General features: G+C 41.2%; 1 protein-coding gene across 1 annotated transcript in view; it reads right to left on the minus strand.

Moving 5' to 3' along the window:
- Positions 1–25,939, minus strand: part of SHC3 (SHC adaptor protein 3) — a 177,491-nt gene that overhangs the window by 8,228 nt on the left and 143,324 nt on the right. The window contains exons 9-11 of the mRNA XM_037797101.1: positions 25,119–25,206; positions 21,526–21,714; positions 17,779–18,074 (exon numbers count right to left, since the gene is read on the minus strand). Coding sequence (XP_037653029.1) covers positions 17,779–18,074; positions 21,526–21,714; positions 25,119–25,206 — 573 coding nt within the window. The remainder of the gene's footprint in view (positions 1–17,778; positions 18,075–21,525; positions 21,715–25,118; positions 25,207–25,939) is intronic.

The following is a 25,939-nucleotide window of genomic DNA, read 5'->3' on the forward strand; positions in this document are numbered from 1 at the left end:
GAGCCTGGTGAGCTTCCTCTCACGCCCCTCTGCAGCCTGCCCCCTCCAGCTCCCCTAGTGCCCTATTGCCACCCTAGAGACCTCCACCCAGCTGGCCTGCACCCCGCAGCAGGGCTCTGTTCTCCCGGGGCTCCTTAGAATTCCTGATCCAAGTGACTTGAGCAAGACACTCCCTTGGAAGCCAGGGACACCCAGGGATTCAGCTTAAAGCTAATATAGTTGTGTTGTCACCTTGCCACTGATTCCTTATTTCTATCTCTTAATCATGAAAGCTCATTTGATTTGTGGGTCAGCAGGGAAGGATGAATGAGGATTTATAGCAGGGGAGTGGCTGCAGGACAGACCCCAACCCGGGTGCATGTCCAAATCACCCTGAGAGCTTGTGATAATCCAACATCCAAGCCAGTTACATCTGCATCTCCAGGGGTGGGGCCCGGGCATCAGTACATCACAAGCTCCCTGGGTGATCCCAGCATGCTGCCAAAGCTGAGAACCACTGACCAGCTCCTTTGGGGTATATAGGCTGATAAAGACACCCACGGTGGCTGACATAGCATGTGCACATATAAGCAAAGCCACGCAGAAGACATAAGTCATATGTCTTTCCTGCCAAAAGAAATAGAAATGCCAGTTCAATGCATGCCTATAAACACTCCCTGAAGTCCCATGTACCAGGTGCTGGCTGGATGCTGAGCCGAAATGCACATATTTATGGAGGAGAACGTGCAGCCCAGCCAGAGCTGCCCATCCTGCCACACGAAATGCCCAAATGCCCCAGGATGAACCTCTCCAGATATCTGATGGGATTCTGCTACGGTGAGGACATGTGGAATTTTAACACCAGAAACTGCCTAAGCCTCTGCATGGCAAAGGGGATGTTAAAATGTAGACAAAGATGCTTTTGCACTAATCAGGCTTCAGAAGAATAGTCTCAGTCCTCACACTGAGAAGGTGCAGTAAGAGAAGTTTGGGGCTTTAGGGGTTGGGGTTGGAAGAGGGAACAGATGAGGTGAGAAGAGAAAGCAACATCTCTCACTACTTAAACAATGCATCTTCTGGAATTGTTCACGAAAGATATATTTTTCAGTTTGAATTTTGCTATTGCTAATAGCATGTTACCTTCTTATGTAGGGATCCCCAATATCCCTCTTTCTTGGGCACTAAATGGGTGTTCATGGAGAGCAGACCTCACCCCTGGCACTGGAACTAACACCAGGCCAAGAAAAAGTCCACAAAGAGGCCCTAAGGCTCGAGCCTTATTACCCTTTGTGCTGAGAGTTTCCCTGTCAGTTCCCTTGAATATCTATCCTGTTGTTTTATTTTATTTTTAAGATTCCTCAAATCTTTTTTGAAGCTGGAGACACATGGAGAGACTTCCCGTCTAGTAAGTGAAATGTCTTCAAGACCTGGGAGGTGGGATGGCAGGATTCAGGCTCCCAGGCAGGTACCACGTGGGGACACTCCAACTCTGTGTGGCCTGGGGAGCCTACACCCTGGCTTCTCCTCATCCTTCCTCACCCCTGACTCTCATGGCTCACAGGAGGTTGGCTGGGGAAGCCAAGGCCTCTGGGACACTCTGGGACAGAGTGGCAGATGGCTTCCAGGAAGCGAGGATCCAGGGGACACGAAGGCGCCAAAGCCAGTGCAAGGAGATGGAGACTTTCACCACACCAGAAACCCCCTCCAGCTGGAACCTGCATTGGGTGGAAGAAAGCAGCACTTTGATATGAGGTGGAGGTTATGCCCCCCAAACAGAGTCACTGAAATGCCTTCTCTGGAGTGAAGTGCAGGGAGGGTCATCCTTGGGACTGAGGTTCTAGGAATGGCTGAGGACACAAGAGAGACTGAGCCATGCCCTGAGCTCCTCCTTGCCCACCCTTCCCTCACAGATTAGCAACATGTTCTCCATCAGTGTTGATGGAGCTGGGCATGGACATTTGCTACAAGGGATATCCTGTGATGAGGCCCCTCAGAGTTGAGCTCTGTAGTATTGGCTCTTTGCCTTGACGATCACCAAAGGGCCCCAGTGGTGGAAAAAAGAAGTGGACTCAAGCTCTCTCCCAATGCATAGGAGGTCATAGGGATATCTCAAAGCTTGGGGTAATGTAATAGTGATGTAATCAAGGGGACCAGAAGAGGCCCAAGTTGCAGACTCAATTTTCTTGACATTACACATAACACTTCACTACTGTGAGCTTCAATTTCCTCACAGGAAAAATGAGAGGCTGGATCAGCCTTTGGAACTCTAACATTCTAGCAGTATGGAGTTTATTATCTTTTTTTCCTAACTCTTTGGAAAATATATTACTAGTTGTTAGTATCAACTATCACAACTGTGATAGTTGAATTCACATGTCTTTGAATTTTCCCTGTCTAGGTTAGGGTGTCCAGTTATTTGGTTAAGCAAGCACTGGCCTCTTACTGGAGGGTATTTAGCAGATGGATCTAGATCATTAGTCATCGTTTGCATCAACAATCAAAAAAGGAGATTTCCCCCAGCAATGACAGGAATCACTTCCTCCGATCAGTTTGTGGGTTAATTTTACATGTCAAGTTGGCTGGGTTATGGTGTCAAGTTGTTTGGTCAAGTAAGCACTGGCCTGGTTGTTACTGGAGGGCATTTACTAGATGGATTTAGATCACTTATCATTGATTGCATCTATAGCCAATTGCATCTACAATAAACAAAGGAGATTATCCTCAAACAATGAGGGATGTTTCCTCACCCAATCAGTTGGAGGTCTTAAAGGAAGAACTGAGGATTTAAGGAGTCAGAAAGAAGAATTCCTGCCTCTTGTTCAGCTAGCTGGCTATTCCTGGGGAATTCCATTTCACCTTCATCATCAGTTTCCAGCTTGAGGCCTGCCCTACAGGGTTTGTACATGCCAGATTTCACAATCACTTTTCCTGAAGTTTCCAGCTTGCGGCTTGCGCCACAGAATTTGGACTTGCCAATCCCCACAGCTGCATGAGCCAAATCTTATAATACATTTCTTAAGATATATATATACCTGTCTGTTCTACTTCTTTAAAGAACCCTGGCTAATGCAACAACCAGTTCCATCTTAAAAACTAAATCAATGAGGAGCTGGGTAGAGTAGCCTCTCCAACGTAACACTTATCCCAGGAAAATAACTCAGGAACCTAGTTGTTCCCAAATTCTCAGGCCTCAGGAACTGGGTTCACACGCTACCCTCTGGAATACTCGGGAAGTTATGCAGCCTCCACCAAGCCTCCAGGATGCCATTTGATAAGTCCCTGCTTAAGAAATCACAAAGAAGCCCTAACTCAGCTGCTAAAGGGGAAGGGCTGGGACTGCCTAACTCGATCGGGTCCCCAAGGGTGTCTGCCCCAGGTACACCCCCCAGCTCCCAAGGGCAACTCCAGGGCCACTCACAGAGGGCGGGGCCAGGCCCTCAGGACACTGACCTCGTGAGGACACAGCAGTCCCCACAAAATCCTAACCTGGTACCTTTCTCAAAATCCACCAACACAGAGCAAATCTGGCCAAGAGAAGAAAGGAAAAGAGTAAAATGAGCAGTCAAGCTCCCCGGGTCAAGGAGAGGTTGCTCCATCCCGCCACAAGGTGTTCTTTTACCGCCCTCTTGTGGCCAAAAGGAGCATAGCAGCCATCGTACAGGGGAGAGAGACTGGGGACGTTGGAAATTTGAGAGCTGGAAGATTCCTTAAAAGACATCTGCTTCCAAGCCATGGAACAACTGTCAGACTAAATCCTACGTGGATGCCCAAAATGTACAACACAAGGAAAAGAATCTGCAGTCGCCCTGCTCTGCTCTGAGGACACAGCCAGCCAGGGACCATCCTTCTCGCCCCCAAATCTCCATTCAGAAGGTCCATTTAGTAGGTAAGGCAACGGTGTCACATGACCTGCCGAAAGTCAGAGGGGGACCAACTTGCACCATAATTTCCATATGTTCTTTGATATATGCACTCATCCAGCAAGCTGAGCAGACGCCTGCATCTTGTTCTGCTGCATCAGAGAACTCTGTCCCCACCTGACAGGTTGGCGAGGATTGTCTTGCCAGATTCAGTCCCACCCTGGGTCCAGGGCAAGACCCTGCAAAACCCAGGGCAGTGCTCAAGCATCTCAACCTCCCTCCAGGGGTCCCAGAGCCTTGAAGGAGAAGCCGTGGAGCCTGCAATGCAGGGGAGGGGAGGGGAGAGAAAGAGTGGTCATCTCTGCTCCACAGCCCTGCCCAGGTGGGGCAAGCCTCCTGGTATTAGCTCACCTAGCTGCACAGCCCGGGAAGTACCTCCCTTTCCAGGGCCTTCTCCACCAGCCCAGGCTATTGTGTGGCTCGGAGGGATTTTCCAGATATGTGAGTGTTGTAGTGCTAAAGCTGACAAAATGGCTTTATATAGCAGAAATGGGTTGCCTTTGAACAATGGGGAATTGTTAGCTTACAAGTTTCCAGTTCTAAGGCTGTGAAAAAGTCCAAATCAAGGCATCAACAGGATGATACCTGGACTCCAAAGAAAGGCTGCTGGCATCTGGGACCTTCTGTCACATGGGAAGGCACATGGTGGGCACCTGCTGGTCCTTCTCTCCTAGGTTTCATTGCTTCCAGCTTCTGGTTGCTCCATCTGTGACTTTCTTTCCAAGCCTCTGTGTGTTTCTCTCTTTTAGCTTCTATCTCTCTTGGGCTTTTTTTCTGTCTTTTATCCTCTTGTAAAGGACTCCAGTAAGAGGATTAAGACCCACCCACATCTCAACTTAAGCTAAGATCCTACTCACCCAAAACCCTACTTACAATGGGTCCACACCCACAGGAATGGATTAAATTTAAGAACATATCTTCTCTGGGGTACATACATATTCAAACTACCACGAACTTCAGTGATCTGGCCACTCTCGGCCTTTGCCTTTTTTAGGAGGGAGTACAGGCATAAATAAAGGTTTTCTTGATGAGATGCAACCTGTAATGGAGAGGGTACCACTTCTTAGGCTGGAAGCCATCCTGACAAACCCACTGGTATCTGATCAGCCTGCAGGGGGCAGTCATTTATAATAAATAAAAAAAAAAAAAAATCATTTGAGAGAGTCTAAAACTAGAAGCAAATCAGCTCCCCTAACAAAAGCAAGTTGAGATAAGCTCGGTGGGAAGGAAACCAAACACAATGCATCCATTAGGGTTGCTCTCATTTGGGACCAAGTATGCCTGGGAGCTGGAGAAAGAATTCACAATTGGTGAGAAATGAAAATAATTAACAAATATAATATCTATTCTAATTTTTTTTCCCAAATCAACTAATGAGGCCGTAACAATTTCACTGTTTCTATCTTTTGCCACAACTTCAAGACGATTAGTTTGGCTTGGGGGAAGTGGAAATCCTTCCTGTTTTTTTGTGTTTTTTTTTTTCCTTTCACCGTCTATTTTTATTCACCATTCAGAAATTGGGTAGAAATAAATTTTCAAACTTTATTCGCCCAAGCTTCCAGATTATCCACTTTTGTGTTTTGATGGCCACAGCAAAGCAGAAGAAAATCAGGAGATGGCACTGTGTACGGGAAAAACCACAAGCCCAAAAAGTCACGAGTCTTGGGTTCAAATCCACTCTCCACTGTTAATTTGCTAAGTGACCTTGATTAGTCACCTACCATATCCTTCCTCATTTGTAAAAGGATATGTTGGACTACTGCAGTGATTTCCAGCTTGAGAGAGCATTGCAATCCCCTGGTGGGCTTGTGAATGCACAGACTGCTGGGTTCCACCCTCAGAGTTTCTGATTTTGTTCTGGGGTAGGGCCACAAATCTGCATTTCTAACAACATCCATGTCTGCTGATGCTGCTGGTTGGGAACCACTGCACTAGAGTGGCACAACTTAGAGCTCTGCTGGTCTAATTCGTACTGTTACCTGGAAGGTCCCCAGTTCATTCAGCTCCCCCATTACCCAACAGCAACCCACGTGCCTTCTCGGAATGCCTTGCTGATCTATAAAATAGCCAGGCTGCCCCAAGCCTGTTACTCCAAGAGGTTGCCTCATACCTCACCCCATTCAGTGCCCAAGACTCTTCTGTGCCCAAAGCAGGTGTTTCAGGCAGTGGCTGCCTTTGCTGAGCACTGTCAGGTCCTGCCCGAGAGCCCAGGGGAAGCCCAGTTCAGCCAAGAGAAGGTAGCTCTGAACTTCAACAGACCCTGGGTTCCTATCCCAGCCCTGCACTTGCTCATGGTGCCCCTTCAGGAAGTTCCATGACCTCTCTGAGCTTCCGTTTCCCACCTGAAAAATGACTCTCACCATAGTCCTACTTCATAGGATTCTTGTGATGAGTAAATGATCAATGCATGTGGCAGTGCCCCGAGGAGGTGCTCAGGCGACCTTCACCATCTGCATTCTTCTTACCAGGAAGAGCAGTTTAAACTCGCCCTGGAAGCAATGGGCGTTTCTTAAAGATTCTGAGCAGGAGAGTGACATTAGGAGCCGCTCCTCCTGGCAGTGTGGACGGTAAGGAGGGTGCAGCTTGCCCGAGGACTCTCCAGGGGTACGGGGAGGGCAACTTGCAGAGGTATTGAGGAGCATATGGTCAGTATTTGAACGTGGGGGACTGAGAAGGGAAGTATCTGGGAAACTGAGTCTTGGTGACTGTGTGGACAGTGGTTTCAGTTGCTGACGAAAGGCAACTGTTCTAGTTTGCTAATGCTGCTAGCAAACATTATGCAGAACACCAGAGATGGATTGGCTTTTATTAAAGGGGGTTTGTTTGGTTACACGGTTACAGTCGTAAGGCCATAAAGTGTCCCTAGAGCCAAACTAGCATTTACCTTGAGGGTAAAAATCAGACAACACTTATCCAAAGAACTTAAGCAAGCTTCCTGGGGATAATTGAGGCTGCAAAAGGGTGACCGTGCTGCCCAAAGAAAGCACTCTTGGGAGCCACCCACCCTAAAAGAACAAGCACTCCACCTTTCTCAATGTGAAATCTAACCTGCCAGACAACACCCCACCAACACCATACTCCCCATTCCCCACCCTCCACCTCCCCACACACTTATATATGCTCAGTCAGCCTTCTGATACAGGGAAAAGAGACCACCTACCCCTATCACAGCACTAGAGACCCACCCCAGGAATATCAGTCCAGCCCACTTGTTCTTAAAGAAAACAGTCAAAGAGCACTGTACATGTTAAGAAAGCATGCACCGTGCAGCAGGAAGATCATGGTGAGCAAACAAAACCCCCGACCCAGAAGATAATTTGGGAACAGAGAAAAATTTTAAAACAACTCTTGCTAATAACCTAAAAAGTAAAAAAGATACTGCATCCGTTTAAAAAACTAGCATGATGCATGAAAATTCAAACAAAGGGCAGGAAAAATATTTTATAAATTCATATTCAATATTTAATTTTGTTAAAAGATACATTATTTAGATAAGTTTTTGGAAGGTAGTCAAGGAAAGCTCCCAGGACATACAGCAAAATTGCAAGAACTGGAAACTTGAGGAAAATGCGAGAAACAAAAGGTCAGTCTAGGAGGTATACTGCCCAGCAGGAGTTGCAGAAAGAGAGTTCAGAACACAGAAGGCAGGAAATTATCAAAGAAATAGTGTATGAAAATTGCTCTGACTTAAAGAAAAACTCACATCTTCAGTTTAAAAGATTCATCAAGTTCCTGGAAAAGTACATGAAAAAAAAAAAAGATCTGTAGTTAGATTCATGATTGTCTTTGTAGAACATGAAGAACAAAGAAAGATTCTACAAATTTCTAGAGGGAAAATGAAATGTTAACTACAAAGTCTTTAGAATCAGATGAGCCATGCTACATTCAACCATACTGTGAATCAAAGGAGATTTCAAAATTCATTTTCAGACATGTAAAGGATGCTAATGTTTATCTCCCATGTACCTGATCTGAGAAAGGCATTTGAGGAAGCAGTTCAGTAAAAAGTAAGTGAAAACTAAGAAAGAGAAAGATTCACTATACATGATGGGGAGAAACTTACTCAAGAGCTCAATTAAAATATGTTCCTGGAGTGATGGGTTTGCTCTATAAATCTATTTAGTTAACATTAGAACAGGAAGTCAGTCCATCTTTATTTGAATTCCAAAAAATAGATGAGATGACCAAAGTTCTGGATGACAGTAAATATATCATAAGGAAAGCACAGGTTTCTTCTCTCCAAAAGAAAGGCAATTAGAAACTTCAAGGTTAACCTAAATATGGAAGAAATTATAAAAGTGATCTGATTTTGAACAATTTAAGGAAAGAAAAGAGAATTTTCAAATCCTGTATATTTCCTTATGCAGTACAAGATTGTGACATTGGGCCCATTAAAAAGGGAAAAGTAATTACAGCACATTACTTGATACACAGCAGTTAAATATGCCATTACTGAACTTTTGGTTTATAGAAGCAACCTATAGATAAGCAATGGAATAATTTTACATGGTGAGAGAACAAATAATAAATTTGACCATGTGATAATGAAGATACCAAAAAAATATTAGAAGGAAACATGAGTGAATTCCATAATAATCTGGGTGTGGGGAAAACCTTCCTAAGTCAGAATCAAAGTCCAGAGCCAATACAAAAAAGGGTTACTAAGTTTGCAAAATAAGTAAAATCAAAAGATAAATTAGAAAGAATATTTGCAACTGATATCATAATGGGTTAATGTCTTTCATATATAAAGAGTACTAAAAACTAAGAAGTAAAAGAACAAGAACCTAATACAAAAAAGTGCAAAAGATATGAACAGAGCTCACAATTTAAAAAAAAAAATGGCCTTTAAGCATGGTATACGCTCATTCCACTTACAATAAAAGAAATATAAATTAAAACTACATTGAAGTACTATTTGTTGCCTACCAAACTGGCAAAAAAACAAAACTTGAACACCACACGGTGTTTGGTGAGGCTGTGAGAGAACAACCACTCTTGTCCATTACTGGTGGGAACACAGAATAGTGCAACCTTTATGGAGGGGAATCTGGAAATATCTAATAATAACATAGATGCATTTATTCTTTGACCCAACAAATGTATTCGTCTAAAAAAATACAAAATGACAGCTGCACAGACCATTTTGTGTGTTATTACATGCAATAGGAGACATCCAGAAAGAACTCCAATGTCCACCAGTAAGAGCTGATACAATGATCTCTTGCACACTCAATGCACACTCAATGCACACTCACTGAATGCACAAAGCAGAGAGGGCCATCCCCACGTACCAATATGGAATGGTTCCCAGTGACCAAAGCAATGCACACAACAGTCTCTAGAGTGAGCTACCTTTTCTGAAAGGAGAAGGTTAACATATATATATATATATATATATATATGTTAGAGAAGTGAGTTTACGGAGCAATCATGCACAAAATACAGGATTCCCATCTACTACCCTATTATTAATACCTTGCATTGGTGTGGCACAGCATATTTTCAAAGGGAAACAAGGGAAGGAAAATGTTTGAAAATGAGCAAATATTATTACCTAAATGGAGGGAGAGGCTAGAGGACCAGAGGCAGGCTTCTGTGAATGCACCCTGTTACGGAGCTTTGTTTTGGGAATCTGGTAAATGTTGTACATCATTTGAACAGTTAATTCAAAGAGGGATAAAGGACAATCTCTACAAATTAAAAAACAAACTGAAAAAATTATTTTCAATTTAGGGGCTAACCACTTGGAGAAAAGCTTGAATTTAAGTGATTCTACGGCATATTATCTTGACTGTACATCTCTAATGGGATATATTCCAAGGAAAAAAAGAGCCACAAAGAAGCTTCAAACTGTACTGAATTATTGATTAAGAGTAGAATAGTATCATTATCTTGACAAACATATATTGCATATAAATATAAGTGTGCTATATAGGTAATTTGTTGGGAACTAAGACTTCTTGTTTAAGAGAGATCCAAGTGCAAAATCAAAGAAGTTGGATCAAAACCTTCTAAGCTTAGATTTGAATTAGAAATAACAATATGCACTCACTTTCTCTTCTAAAAATAGATATTTCCCAGCTCTGTCCACTGAAAAATCATAAAAGTAATGACAACCCATTACCAAAGCAAACCCTTAGCATCCAGATCATGTTCTCTAAATATCGTTTCCCACTGATCTGCTTAGGAAACTTCCTGAAATGTGCAAAAGGATGCCAAGGAACCATGATGTGCCAGAAAGTAAGGAATCTATCAATGATGACTAGGGTCAGGACAAAACCTCAAGTGGGCCAACCTTGGAGGTACTCTCACTATCCAAAGAAGGGGAATTAAACATGAGAAATAATTAGACTGTAACCAACTGAAACAAATAATAGATAAAAATCCACGAGTTCACAATATTAAAAAAAAAAAAACAAACCCCATGGGTCACAATTGAAAACTGGTAACTAAGCGAAAATATCTAGCAATTACCTTCCCTGCATAAACTATGTATCAGAGTGATCAAACAGGTAACGAAAGTTCTTCATAGAACAATCCCAGCCAATAAATACAAAACGCATAATAGAATTCAAACATCACCACTTGCAACTCCTAACAAAATAATAGATACGGGCAACGATCATCCGTGGAAGATCACTGTTATTGATTATTTCACATATTAGGTGAAAGGCTGAGGAGGAACTTTCTATTGTAGAGATTGGGTTAACAGCACCTGACCCCATCACTCACAGTGGGAAAACTGACATTTCGTGCCTCAGGAAGTGAAGCAATAGAAAACCCCAGCAATGTCTAAAAAAAACTGAACCTGAACCGAATCAAATATCTGCCAGTTTATAGAAAATACGGAAGACAGAGGAATAAGTTAGCACCACAAGGAGATGGCAGCCAAAACCATAATATGGGACATGCTACAGACAAATATCTAGTTTCTCAAACCAGTAGCATGGAGAGGGGGGAGAATGAGGGAAAGGAAGGAAAACTATAACAGAATAAAAAGATCCTATGAGACATAACAATATGCAACATGTGGGCTATGTTTGGATTCTGATTCCAACAAACTGAGCATAAAAAGGACATCTTTAATGTGCCCCGCCCCCCCCCCCCCGTCTCTCTCTAGCTAAGCCAACTTGGCAGGTGAAATCCCTACGTGGGATCAGACACCCAGGGGAGTGAAACTCCCTGGCAACGTGGAATATGACTTCTAGGGAGGAATCTAGACCTGGCATCATGGGATGGAGAACATCTTCTTGACCAAAAGGGGGATGTGAAAGGAAACAAAATAAAGCTTCAGTGGCTGAGAGATTTCAAATGGAGCCGAGAGGTCACTCTGGTGGGCACTCTTATGAACAATATAGACAACCCTTTTTAGGTTCTAATGAATTGGAAGAGCTAGCAGTAAATACCTGAAACTATCAAACTACAACCCAGAACCCTTGAATCTTGAAGATGATTGTATAACAATGTAGCTTATGAGAGGTGAGAATGTGATTGGGAAAGCCATATGGACCACACTCCCCTTTCTCCAGTGTATGGATGGATGAGTAGAAAAATGGGGGGAGGGGGAACTAAAGGAAGAATGAGGGGGGGACAATCTGGGTGTTCTGTTTTTACTCTTGTTTTTTATTATTTTTGCTTTCACTTTTTCTTGTACAAGGAAAATGTTAAATAAATACATTGGGGTGATGAATGAACAACTATATGATGGTAATGTGATCAACGGATTATATACTTTGGATGATTGTATGGTATGTGAATAAATCGTAATAAATTTTTTTTTAAAAAAAAAGGACACCTTTAAGACATCAGGAAAATAAGAATATGGACTAGATATTGGATAATGTTTAGTGGTTAGTTTTTATTTTGTTGGATGTAACAATGGTATGATGTTATATATATATTTTTATAATATTTTTTATATTTTATAATATAAATATATATATTTTAATGTCCTTATTGTTAGAGATGCATACTGATGTATTTACAGGAGAAATGACAGGAGGCCTGGGAGATGCTACAAAATATTTCAAAATACTCCTCTCTCCCCTTCCTTTCCACTCCCTTTCCTTCCTGAATAATCAGTCCGAAAGCCAAGCAAGATATGTGTCTGTGCTGCAGGGGACAGGGGTAGCCACAATAGGAAAGAAAAAATGGGAAACTGGAGTCCAAGCAAAGTGAAGTCAGACTGGCACAGGGTATCAGAACCCAAATGGAGGAAGGAAGACACACACACCAGGGAGATGTTGGACAGCTCTATATGGGGTGTCAGAGTCTGGGGAGAGGAGGAAGGTCCACTTCACCCTGCTGGTTCTTGAAAGCCAAACAAATAAGTCCAGGAAAATGACTCAGGGAATAAATTTAGACACTGACTAAATGATCCTCTAAGATTTTAAAAAGGAAAAAGATAATGGGTGCAGATCCTGTCTCTTAGATTGCTCCTCTAGACCCAGTCAACAGTCTCTCACCAACTGCTCTTTTGGGGTCATTATTGCCAGCGCCCTACAACACGGCTCAGAAGCCTGCCACAGCATCCTCACCACCCCGCTCCCCGAGATCTCAAGCTCCCTCATCTTAAATCATCAGTGTTCAGTGGGAAGACACCTAGGTTGGTGTACACTTGAGCAAATTTAGATGCAGGACTGTTTTGCATCCTATTTCTCTGAGTAATCTGTTCTGCCAAGTTTCCCCCTTTTTTAGTCAGGACCCAACCAATTACCATGAAAATCAGATGAATAAATATTGAAGAGAACGTGTTCATAGCTTATTTTGGAGTCCTCACAGCAAGGAGGCAACATTACATTTTTAATTAAGTTTTTCATTTCCATTTTCTTTTTCTGCTAAAGCTGTCCTCTAAAGGATCAATTAAACCAGATAATCAGATGCAGCAAAAGCCCCCCAAAAGAACAATTATTAGTCAGTGTGACTGAACAAATTTTTTCAACAGTACCACAAATGTCTGCTCTGAAATTAAAATGGTATGGACAGCGCAGCTTTGGTTATTGGCTTGCTTCTGCATTTGATTTAACCACATCATCACAACTTCATTTGCTCCTTACTTTCCGCATTATCTTGATTCTGGTTTATTTGTGTATAATAAATGTGTTACTAATAATGCACATCCTCTTAAAAATCATTCTTTGGTCTACAAGGACTGCTGGGGATTGAATCCTGTCCCCTATAAAAAACACATTCAAGTCTTAATCCACATTTCTGTGGGTGGGAACTCACTTGCAAATAGGAACTTTGAAGATGTTATCGTTAGTTAAGGTGGAGACTCATTTGTGAATAGGACCTTCAAAGACCCTCTTAAGATGAGGCCAAATTGAATTAAGATGAGCCTTCATCCATAAGGCTAAAGTCTTTATAAGGAAAGGAAATCTAGACAGAGACAGGGATGACTGAGCAGCGGAAGGAGAAACTATGTAATGGGACAGAGAAGCAAGCAAAGAATTGTGGTAAACCAGCAACAGAATGCTACAGACCTGAGAGAAAGCACAGCCTGTCAAGAACCTTGATTTTGAACTTCCAGCCTCTGAAACCATGAGACAATAAATTCCCATTGTTTCAACCAACCCATGGGGTGGCGTTTATCATAGCAGACCTAACAAATTAAGACCAAGACTAAGTGAACAAAAATATTAAGATGTCATATTTAGCTAATTTCTAACTTTTTGTTTTTTTAATTCCTGAAATTTTCAACTGAAATATTTATATTCTCATAGAATTGCTTGGATATCTTCTCTCCTGTTTTCATTTAGAGAACAGCAACTGAACTATTACAAAGCTGATTCTATTCAGAAAATCTGGTTTGTGGTTCTACTTCTGCCGATAGTGTGTGGCTTTTAGCAGTCCACTTCACCTTCTTGGGCTCCTGTTTCCTAAACTGTAAAGGTCTGGAATTGAACTACACACTCATTCATTCATTGGATGTGGGTTGAAGACTACTGTGTGCCAGGCACTATTCTAGGTTCTGGGAATACAGCCATGAATGAAATTGTTACCCTCGTAACTAGTGGGAGGAGCCAAATGATAGACAACTTAAATACATGTTTGTGATATGTGCTGTAAAGTAAAAATAAATCAGGGTAAAGAAATACAGAACATCAAGGGGTTTTATTTGAGATGAAGTGGTTAGGGAAGGTGTTTTAGTTCCCTAGGCTGTTCAGGAAAATACCATGAAAAGGGTCAGGTTAAACAATGGGAATTTATTTGCTCAAAGTTTTGAGGCTAAAAGAAAGTCCAAAGCAAAGTGTCATCAAGGTGATGCGTTCTCCCTGAAGCCTGTGGCATTCTGGGGCTGGCTGCTGGTGATCCTTGGCTCCTCTCTCATATGGCAGCATCTCCAGGTCTCTCCCATCTCTTCCAGGTTCTGCAAATTTCAGCTCCTGGCTGCGCCCTCTGTGACTTTCTGTCTGCATTTCATTCTGCTTCTAAAGGACTCCAGTAATAGGATTAAGCACCATCCTGACTGAGGTGAGTGACACCTTAACTGAAGTAGCCTCATCAAAAGGTCCTACTTACAATGAGCTCACACCCACAGTAATGGATTAGATTTAAGAACATGTTTCTCTAGGGGTACACACAGCTCCAAACCACCATAGGTTTGTCTGATAAAGTGACATCTGGAGCAAACCTAGTTCATTTTAAGAGAGAAGTATAATCATGTAATCTCAGTTACCAAACCAGCAAAGTCAGCCCATTTCACTTAGGAACAGAGACTCAACAAAATCCTAAAGAAAATTCTAGCTACCCAAATCCAAGAATGTAATACACAAATAATATGTTAAAATACAGCAGGTTTTATGCCAGAATTATGAGATCAGAAAATCTATCCATGTAATTTCCCATCTTAATGAATTTAAGGGGAGAAAATCACATTATTCCATCAAAAGATGCTGAAAAAGCATTTGATAATCATACCTATATATGATTAAAGTAATTAGGTAACTAATATGTATAAGTTCTACAAGAGCAGAAATTTTCTTTTTAAAATGGTTTACTAATATAGCCAAGGGGCCCAAAACAATGCCTGGATTTAGTAGCATTCAGTAAATGAATGAATGAATGAATGAATGAATGAAGCCCTTTAGGCTGATAAAAATATTCTTCCAAAAGCTTACTTGCAAAAGTCATTTTATTTATTTGTTCACTTATTTTTTTAATTAGAGAAGTTGTAGGTTTAAAACATCATTTTTAATGGAACAAAATCTCAAAAACATTCCCTCTCAGGCTGGGAACCCTCTGAGGGAGGTGTCGTCTCCTGCTCAATACAGAAAGGCCTGAGATCCTGGTCAGTGCAGCAGGTCAAGAGTAACTCAAAAGAACAGGGAAAGGTGGAAGGACACAAACTGTCAGTGTTTTCAACATTATGATCCCTGTTCCAGCAAAACTAAAATCCACCAAACTGCCCAGCAAAGTTTCTGAGTGAAAGAGCTCACTCGCTACACTCTCCTCACAGCAGTGACTTGAGAATGAGTAATTAAACATAGCATGCCACTTACAACAGGTACCCAAACTAGACACTTCAGGAAATAACCTAACAAATTAAACAGAAGATCTTTCTGGAGAGAATTTTTAAAATCCTATCAAATAACATCTTAAAACTAAGAAAAAAGGGGCGGGGGTGGGGGGGAGAATTATGCCATGTTAATGTTTCTGATCATTTAATACTGAAAATGTCAGGTCTCCCCTAAATTAATCTATAAATTTAATGCAAGTCTAACCAAAATTCCAGCACACATTTTTGTAACTTGGCAAGAATCTAAAATTTACAGAAGAATAGAAGTCTGAGGATAGATAATTTAGAAAAAGAAGAATCAAGAAGAAAGACTCACATCATCAGATATTAAGACAATTTCAAAGTCCTAGTGATTAAAACAGTGTGTTACTTGTACAAGGAATAAATAATCAGATCAACAGAAGAGAATTAAAACTCCAGAAACAGACTCATGACACAAGAGAACTTAGTATGTAATAGAAGGAGCCTCACAGTACAGCAGAGAAAAGGTGAATTTTTTGACAAATGGTATCAGAAGAATTGATCTAATTAATGGAGAAGAAAAAATTGTTGAGTCCTTATATCATATCATATACAAAAGTAAACTTCAGGAGTAATTAAGACCTAAAACCTAAATGTGAAAGATGAAACTATAAAGCTAGTAGAAGAAAAAGTAGAATACAGTATATTTGTGATTTGTGAGTGAGGAAAAATTTTTTAAAACTCAAAACCATAAACCAAAAAGGGGAAAATTGATAGATTCAGCTCTTTTCAGAAGAAAGACGTCTGTTTGGTGAAGAACACCACAGACAAAATTATCAGACACGTAAAAAAATGGGAGAATATGTATGGAAATTCCATTGCTGAGAAACTTGGCAAGAAACCCAACAGGAAATTAATGGAAAAACAAGGGGGGAAGAGAGTAACATACCATTTACAGGAGAAGCCCACTAATAAGGTACATTTGAGGAGTTGCAAACCAAACAATTGCTCCTTACTCCAATCAGATTAGCGAAACAAGAGAGACGATACCAAGAAAGAATAAGGGTATGAGGAAACCAGAATCTTCTTAAGCTGCTGGAAGCAAATGTGACACTAGAGAAATTAGATGTATGTATATCCTATGACCAAAAAATCCCACTTCTGGGTATATGCCCCTAGAGAAACCATCCCTCAGGCACAGAGAACAACGTGCACAAAGATTTATAGTGGCTTAGTCGTCCATTTTTAGAATGCTCAGTAAATGATATGTGGACTGTGTATATAATGGAATTCCAAGCAGCTCGCCACAGCAACAACTCAATATACAGAAAGCAACATCCATGGAGTGAACAAAGGAAAAAACTAAAGAAGATTTGTGTCCACAATGCCACATTTGCTAATTTTAAAACACACACACCCAAAATGTATTTTTACAGATATACATGTATGTAAAAAAAATTAAAATGACTATAGAAAGTGGCTTGGAAGGCTTTGCATGATATTCATGGGGAAAAAAGTAGTTGATGGAGAAGAAAAAGGAACTGTGAAGAGATGGCTGTTTAGAGAACGCCAAGATTTGAGATGAGGCACGTCAGTTCAGGCACACCCACACTGTTATACTGTGTTCTAGTCCAACTAACCATAAAGCTTCCTTCCTGTCCAGCAATAATAAAATGCAATGTTTCTGAACTACCATTTAGGTAACTCTACCCTATTTCTTTATTTTCATGGGATAAAGGGTTTTAAATAACAATCCTGGAATCTGCTTAATGCTTAGGTCAATTCAATCGCATTTACTAGACTTAGCAATTCTTGGACTGTGCCCAGCGTGAAGTCAAACATATTTATTGACTGGAAGATGGAAAATTCAGTCAAACCCATGGAATCATTCAGACATAAGTGTACTGCTGTAGAAATTCAACCTCACTGCCACTGGGCATTACCTCTCTGAAGGGATTTTGTTTACTGCTCCGTCACATTTTACAACCTGCTAATAAAAACCTCTTCGATTCAACTTTTCGAAGGAAACATTAAAAGCCCGGGAGCCTGTACTTTCTTTTCCACCGTGAATGTGTCTGGAAGAAAACCATTTTCAGTTTGTGCATTTACTTATCTTAAAGGGCATGAAAAGCAAAGCTTTTAGCCCGGGGCCATGACAATTTCCACGCTTTACAACTTACACGGGGACTTTGCCCTTGGACCCCGATGCCCCTCCCTGGCGGAAAAGCGCAAGTTTTTCTGTCCTTAGGCTCCAGGGTCCCGGGAAGAGCGACCTTTGGGATTTCAGAAGTCACATTTGCATAGAGAAGGTAAAGTTCTCACCAGGTGCAGTGATGGAAAGGGAGACTGCTGTTGAAGAAGGCCTCGGCCCCACACCCCGGCCATGCATGCACTCACCGTGCCCTCAGGATCCACGAGTAGCAAGTGTTTGGCTTGGCTGTTCTGCATGCCCGTGAGGACGAAGGAGCCGGGGTTGGTGGTGCTCTTTCTGACCAGGAAGTCCCCGTCTTTCTTCAGCAGCCCCTCTGCTTCCTTCCTGCTCATCTCGCCGAGGTACCAAGGCTCCCCCTTTAGCTCTTCTAGCGTCTTGGCATCCGGGGCTCTGGGCGATACCGGGCTGATGCATTCCACAGAGGCCGCCTTACTCAACATACACCCCAAGGGCTGGTTCTTGAGAGCATCCTCAAAAGGTTCTGTCAACAACATCGGCCAGGAAAGAAATCAATCCCCACAAGCACAACGGATAAAGAGCACATCATCAGAGATGGAAATAGAAAGGCAACTTTTACCAGGAAAAAAAAAAAAAAAAAAAAAACACTGGTGCAAAATAACTGATGGTAAGATAACAAGACTCATGATAACAAGCATTTAAAAGCACAGCCAAAATTTTGGCATGATTCCTTTTGAGGAGTCTGCTCTTCCCAGACAGCTGGGATTTGTGCGTTATGCCCAGGATTCAAGCCCACCCTTTTTCTAGCTAGCTAGAATGACTTCATTTTTCATGCATGGCATAATCTAAGAGGTCATACATATTACATGCTATCTACTTTCTCTGGAAGATCAGATAGATTCTTTTTTTTTCAGTCTGTTCTCCTTCTGAATAAAAACCTGAGAATACACAAAGGAAAAGACATGTTGCAATGTTTTGATTTCATGCAAAACCTAAGTCCAACCTACCAAATGTTTATTTCAAAATCTTTGCATCAGGCAAATTTGCAGGGAGGCTCATTCTAGCTCATTCTTACTATTACTCTGAACTATTTTTAAATTAACTTTATTTACACACACTCCACTGGGCAAATGTTTCAGATAAGAAAGGTGACATTTATTGAGTGTGTTTTATGTGACTTGCCCTGGGAAACTCTAATCTCCCTTGATCTTCATTTTTCTCCCTATGAATAAGGACTCACGAGTGAGTATCTGAAGCCCAGCTTGGTTCAACCCTTTTAAAACACTCTTCTCACTGCAGGGGATCAGTGAACAGTGAATCTGCCACTCTCATAGCCAGACACTGAAACTCAGTATTTGATTTTCAAATAAGGTAATATGCACAAAATCAGCCTGGAAATTGTATGCATGGTGCTATGTAAGTCTGAGGTATTAGGATTATTATTTAGGGCTACACCCTCCACCCTACAATGAAAGCACTGTGAGAGCAGGACCCATTCTATCCAGGGCACTCTCTTATCCCCAGAGCCAATGGTTAGTACTCTACAAATATTCAGGGAATGCTATAAAATAAGACCAGTTTGTTAAATGTGCATAGAGAAGGGGCAGAAGTAAAGGTGAACAAATAAAACCAAAATTAGGTAATTTTCACACTTGTTAAATCATTTGCAGATTTAGAGACAGGAAGTGATTGAAACTATAGGCCAAAATTATGTTTGTGGGGATTCTTATATCCTATTTTTTCCAGATTGCCCTAAATCATTGAAAATTTGTATTTTCTGCACCATCACCATCATCACCATTCAGCACTGTCAGCAACACCCTCATCACCATCACCACCGTTACCATCATCACCTCCATCAGCATCATCACTATCACCTTTGCCCTATCATCACCATTGCCACCATCACCTCCATCAGCATCATCACCATCAACCTCACATCCACCTTATCACCACCATGATCATCATCACCACAGTTACCATCATCATCACCACCATCCCATCACCACCACCAGCACCTACATCAGCACCATTCAAACCACCATCAATGTAATCACCACCACATCACCACCATCATCACCACTATCAACTACCACTACAACCACCACCATCACTGCTATCACCACCAGTTCCACCAGCACCATCAGCATCCTGTAACCATCATCACTGTCATCATTTAGTTCTAGAGGTTCAAGATAGATTAGACAGAGTGCTGACTTTATTTCTAGTCCCATACTTCTCGATAGACATCATCCTCTCCAAGATTCCTTCTACTTCTTATGTTCCCTTCTCTAGTTTTGGCCTGAGGGGTAGAAATCAATTAATGGAAAAAAGGATGGCTCTGGTTCTTACTTTTCCAATCTCAAACCCCAGCCCAATCTAACTTTCCTCAGATGCTGAGGAAATTGGTAAATTTACCTCAGTGGTAAATTGGCTAAATTAAACAAGAAAAATTACCTGGCCATAAATACAACTCCTAAACTGCAGTTCGGCAATATTTTAAAAACTGGAACAGAGACTTGGAGAGTCACCACTTTGCTCTGCATCCTTGGGAAAATGGCTTCACCCTTCTCAAACTGTTTGCATATTTTTAAAAGGAAGGGTTTGGATTAGGTGATGTTTAAGTCCCTCTGAGCATTGTGATACTATAATTCTTCTGGCTATGGTGATTTTTGTAAGACAGTATGGGAATCTGGTCTGTCTGGGAAACCAAATAGACTAAGGAAAAATAGTGTTTTGTCATCAGTGCTGCCTAACTATAAAAGCATTCAACCCTGTTGCACATGCATAAAATACCGTGATATCAAGTGGTGAACCAGCAAGACTGGTTCTGGCTCTGCCTTTTATAAGCACTTAAGTTACTTAACCTCTGAAATTTCTCCATTGCCTCCTCTGTAGAGTAGGGATAATTAATAATAATATCTACCTCTAGGACTGTTGAAAAATTAAACAAAGTAATAAGTGTCTAGCACATGGTAGAAACTCGCCAAATGTTAGTCTCCTTTCCCTCCCTCTTCAGTCTATAAAATTTTAAAGGAATTTGACAAAGAAAGTTAGAATGTAAATGTAAATATGACATTAAAATGTAAATATGACTCTTCGTGAGCCTGGGAAGCCCTTTCAAAATAGTTTAACAGCAATTTCCACTTTTATTAATCAGTGCATGAAGGATTTAGTTTTCCCAATCCATATAAACAGAAAGCCCATGGCTCTCATCTCACTTTCTAAATAGCTTGCTTGGGTTCACTCCTGTTTTATCCTTTATCCTAAATTTTTTTTCATCAGAGCACTTATCACTGTCTGATATTTATTTGATTGTTTATTTAAGCTCCATGAAAGTAGTAAGAAGAAGGGCTTTGACTGCTTTGCTTTCCTGTATATTCCCAGTAAGCAGAATAGTATCTAGCACATGATAGTTGCCCTATAAATATTTGGAGAGTGGTAGGGGGACAGAAAGGGAGAGTGAGAGAAAGAATGAGAGAAAGAGGATGGGCATGGCATGTGTGTGCACAAGAGAAGACATATCGCAATTTCTTATTCCTATGTTGGTCCTGCTTAACATACAGAATTCCTTGAAGTCAGAGGCCAGCACATTTCATCTGTGCTTCCTTAGAAACTAATACGGTATTTGGCACATAGTCGCCAATTAATACTTAAAAGAAGAAAGAGATAATTACATGTATTTATGTATAACATTTGTCTTAATACATTCACAGATTTTCTCACTATATCTGCAGAGAAAAGCCACTTCCAAAAAAGGGAGGAAAAATTGCTTTGCCTTTTGACTGCACAGAAGGTTGGCCAAATTCAGAGCCTTAAACAACCCCAATCATTACTCAGAAAGAGATGACTAATCATCGCCATTAATCAAAACCCTGTTAGCAGAAAATCCTGTAATTGCATGAAATTTAATAAAAGGCAGGCTAAAAAGCAAACTCAAAAGAGAAGAAGACCAGAAACAAATGGAGACCCACTCATGTCAAACAAGTCTTTCCGTGGACTGCTCTCTCCACTGCTGACTGAGGCTCCGGAGCTCAGCACAGTCCCCGTCAGAGTTGGCCCAACCGGCGACGGAATGTGTTGGGTGTTGATGTACATGGGAGCTTCTCCCGCCAGCATCACATGCGGTTTTCCTTCTGGCATGCTGTAGACGTCCAAAGACCCTGCAACCAGAAAGGAGCCCTCTTTTTCTTTCTGATGGTAACAATGTTCATTCATCTCTAGCTAAGCCCCCAAACATTTATAGGGGAGTTCCTCACATCTATGAGTAGGAAAATTCTTCTTCCAGATATCCATTGGTTAAATCCTCCTCTTCTGACCTTATTACAATATACTGATTAGTTCTGGCTAGAATGTGTTGCAGTCCTTCTTGTCAAATGGGATCTGTGAGCCAATCTCAAGGTGGACATCCTGGTTGGTGAGGGGCTTTCCCACAGATTCTGGGCCTCCCTGACTTGGGGACCCATTGGAGTAGAGCAGGCAACCTCTATAGCAAACGAGGCCCTGGTCTCTGCATGTTCTTTACAAATGCCCTGAGATCAAGTAATCGGGCAGAAGAACAAGTTATATTTTAATTGCTCTTTTTTTTGTAAGCATAAATGAGTGCTTTAAAATAACTCCATTCTACCAATAGAGTGCAGGCTCAGGGACCCCATTTTAGAAAAGCACTGCCTAATTTATTAAGATGTGTTCTTACAAAATGGAGCTGGGCATCGCTGACATTGGGGAGGTGGGCGTGGCACGTAATTGAGGACCCCCACTTCCTCCAGGGCAGAGTTGCTGCCACATTGGGACATCCCAGCTGGGGGACAGATGCTTCCAGGCTCAGATATGGGTCCCTGCTGTTCGTCACCCAGAGATGGATGGATCAACATCAGAAACAAGTATGAACCTTGCTTTTAATACACTTACATAAACTCATTCAGAAGAAAATGCCCCTTGGCACTCCCATTTCTGGAAAGAGGTTATCTTTTATATCCCATTGTCAGTGGTGCACAGAAGGTGGCTCAATCCAGCTCATAAGAGTAGAGAGTACGTATTTCTTTCCAACTCCACCATCAGTGTCATCGTATTGGCAGTTTGAAATCAACCAGACATCAGCACATGCTTCAAATCAGTTCTTTTTCTTTTATTATTTTATTCCTGTTTTTCTCAAGAGGTGACTGCTGAAACTTTGCCAGCCAGCACACCACTCTCTCTCAGCCTGTACACATAAGAATCATATGTTTTGTGCTACAATTTCAATTGTTGGGGAACATCATCAGCAAATTCCTGTGTTGTGTTTCTAGTCTTTCTTCTACTCCTGGATCTGATCTCTATGTTAAAGTAGCTGTGCCTGGATTGCCTGCCCTTGTTTGGTGGCAGCTATTCGTGGTTTTATGTGTTCGTTTGCATTGCAAACAAGTCAGTCTTGAGGAAAGAATTTTACAAACTAATCTTAGGAAGGAGAAGATCAAAAGCCCAAAGAATAACTTTCCTAAAAGCCCTTTCCAACTGTAGATGATAGATGGCAGGTGCTGAACCTGGGGAAGGTAGACAAACATCAGTGGCTACACTTAATTTCCATTTAGGGAGAATAACTAATGGCAAAGTAATCAGTGGTATTCTTATTCGTTCAAATGAAAAAAATAACTATGTATTGATTTCAGATAAGAACTTGAACTTCCTGAGAGTTATGAGTCTCAAGTTCTGGGCCAGGAACTTGTATAAGCTTTCTGTCTGTACCTGACTTGGCCAAAATAACTTGAGTGCACAAAAAGGACCTCATTTTAAAAACAAACCTATAGAGGAAGGGTGGAAACCAGCAAGCAGTACTCTTCCTACCTCCAAAGCTATTTTGAGGGAGTAATACTCTAAACTGCTTTCTTAATCAGTGCAAAAATGTTTGCAAATTTTGAAATGTTGTTGATGGAGCACTTTTGACTTTTAACTTAAAAAAAATTGTATGAGAAGTCTGACCCCTTGCTACATGATATATAGAAGATATATGTAATTTTTTTTTATTCAATCAATTAAAGATGAATAAAATGCCAGGCTACACTCTAAAAAAAAAGACAAAAGAAAAAGAAAAAAAAAGAAACCTGATATATTTTATGATAGAGTAAATATCTATTGTACATAATATCTCTCCTTTAGTTTCTAGCAGTTATCTTATTATATGCCTGGTGTGCATATGTTATATAAATGTGTTTTCAATAGTATAAGGGACTCATAATGAAAAAGTGCCTCTGGCAAAGTTATGACTTTTATTTCCCATTTCCCTCCTATTCTGAGGGAGAACCATGTGGCAGCTTTTGCAATGCCTTATGTTTTATTGACTAGGTCAAAACTAATGTGTCTTCCTCCAGCTGGGGCAGGGAAGGCAGGAGATTCTCTCACACTAGAAATATTTTTTAAAAATTTTGTCATTTATTCCCTGGCACAAGTGGCTATAATGAAAGTACAGGCCTTAACGTTACACCAATCAATGCTTATAGTTATATGCATAGAAACATAAACTGGATCTCAATTCATTTGTTGCTCCTTCTTCTTCAGACCCTGCAGACTTACTAGCCAGGGCCTCAGGGCTATTGAAAGAGCTATGAAAATGTTTGAAAGGTGAAAAAAAAATAAATTAAAAGACAACTTAAAGTAAAAAAAAAAAAAATTATACACACACTGTCCAGAGAACAGAGACTTATGTTAGCAGTAAACTTCCAGCCAGCTCTTACTTATATCTTAATTACTTCTATTGTGGGATGTAGGTGCATTTTAATAGGTTTGACAAGATGTAGAAGCATCCTCTAGGAGTATGCAAGGTCTGTGGGAAAGTCATATCCCTGATGCCATCTCTGTGCCTTGCTGCACGGGCACTTTCCATACACTTGACTGTCCACTGTAAGTGGCATTAAAGAAAGAAGGAATCAGATACATTTTACTGTCTTTAAGAATGGCATCTCCCCTACAACTTTTGGCCCCATCTCCAAGAAGTTTTGGTCACTGGTGCTCTAGCAATCCCTAGCCTAGGGTATGTATCTTTATGTTCCTCCCAAAGCAGACCCTGAGTGCGGTGAAGTGGGCTCATGAGACAAGAAAGGAAAGGCAGTCAGAGTAGGATACATCCTATTCTACTGAGAAAGTTGCTATTCTGACTCACTGGGGCTCAACCCTGCTGGGGAACTTAGAGATGACATGTTACATTTCAGAGTTGACCCACTATTCCCATTTCAATTGGTTGAGGATGCTCCTGGGGATGTCAGAGGCTCAGCTCCTCTGGGCAAGTAAGTTCTAAAGACAGAGGAAACCTTTAAGCAGAGAGTCTCCTGGGTGCAAGAGAGTGACAGGTGCTGAGGGGATAAGTACTGAACTCTTGGTGATACAGTAGCCTCATCTAATTTGTGACAGTGGGCCTCCAAGACAGCCACTATTTCCATTTCTGTAATATAATCAGGAATCGGAAGCAATATCCACTGCAAATATTTCCAGTGGGTTTCTCTAACACTCTACAAGAAATGAACCACCCACTGAGAAGCATATTACTTTTTAAAACTATTTTAAGGCTTCTCACCCACCTCCCCTTCCATCTCACCTTGCCTGACAGGTGCTTGTTGCCAGTCTTCACCGAACTTGTCTCCCAAGTGTCTTCCCTGGTAATAAGTTTGCTCTTTTCCTGCAAACTATAGACACATGTACACACACACACAAAGAGAAAAAAAAAATCCTCTTCTTGTTTTGCTCTCTTTGAAAGCCATAATACAGTAAGAGGGAGCTTAATGATGGGTGGATCACATCCCATATTGAACCCAATCTTCCTTTATGCCTCACAGCTGGCATCACAATTCAGGAAATAAGTTTGTGTGGGTGTGAAGAAGAGTCTGAAATGCCATCAAATCTCCACATACTCTCTCATTTCATTAACCCCACATCATCTCCCTAACCATGACTACACTGAGCTCTTCCATATGCAGCTGCATCATTCAACATGTCTTAAAATAAATTCAATTAGAGAGTCTCTATGTGTCAGAATATATTTGCCCTCCAAAGATATGCCCATAATCTGTTCATGCTTGCACACGTCTTCCACCACAATTCAGTCTATTGGCTCTTGTTCATAGGTCCTTGATTTCAATGTTATTTTGCCACTTTAATTTGTGTCCTTAGCATGCACATAAGGTAGGTGACATTTAAAAATGTCTCTCAAACAAAATAGATATACCATAACTCTAGAAGGCAATTACTTTACTAGAATTTTGAGTTGGAGGCAAAATCAAGGCAACACGTAAAAAAGAAAAATGCAAAAAATTCTCATCACTCTAAGGCCTGCATCCACTCTCTCTGCAAAGGTTCCAAAGCATTCCAAGCCTTTTAAAAGTCTTAAATTTCTCTCTTCCCCTCATGAGGAAAACAGTA

Source organism: Choloepus didactylus, chromosome 10 (genome assembly GCF_015220235.1).
Source record: "Choloepus didactylus isolate mChoDid1 chromosome 10, mChoDid1.pri, whole genome shotgun sequence".
Classification (NCBI taxonomy): Eukaryota; Metazoa; Chordata; class Mammalia; order Pilosa; family Megalonychidae; genus Choloepus; species Choloepus didactylus.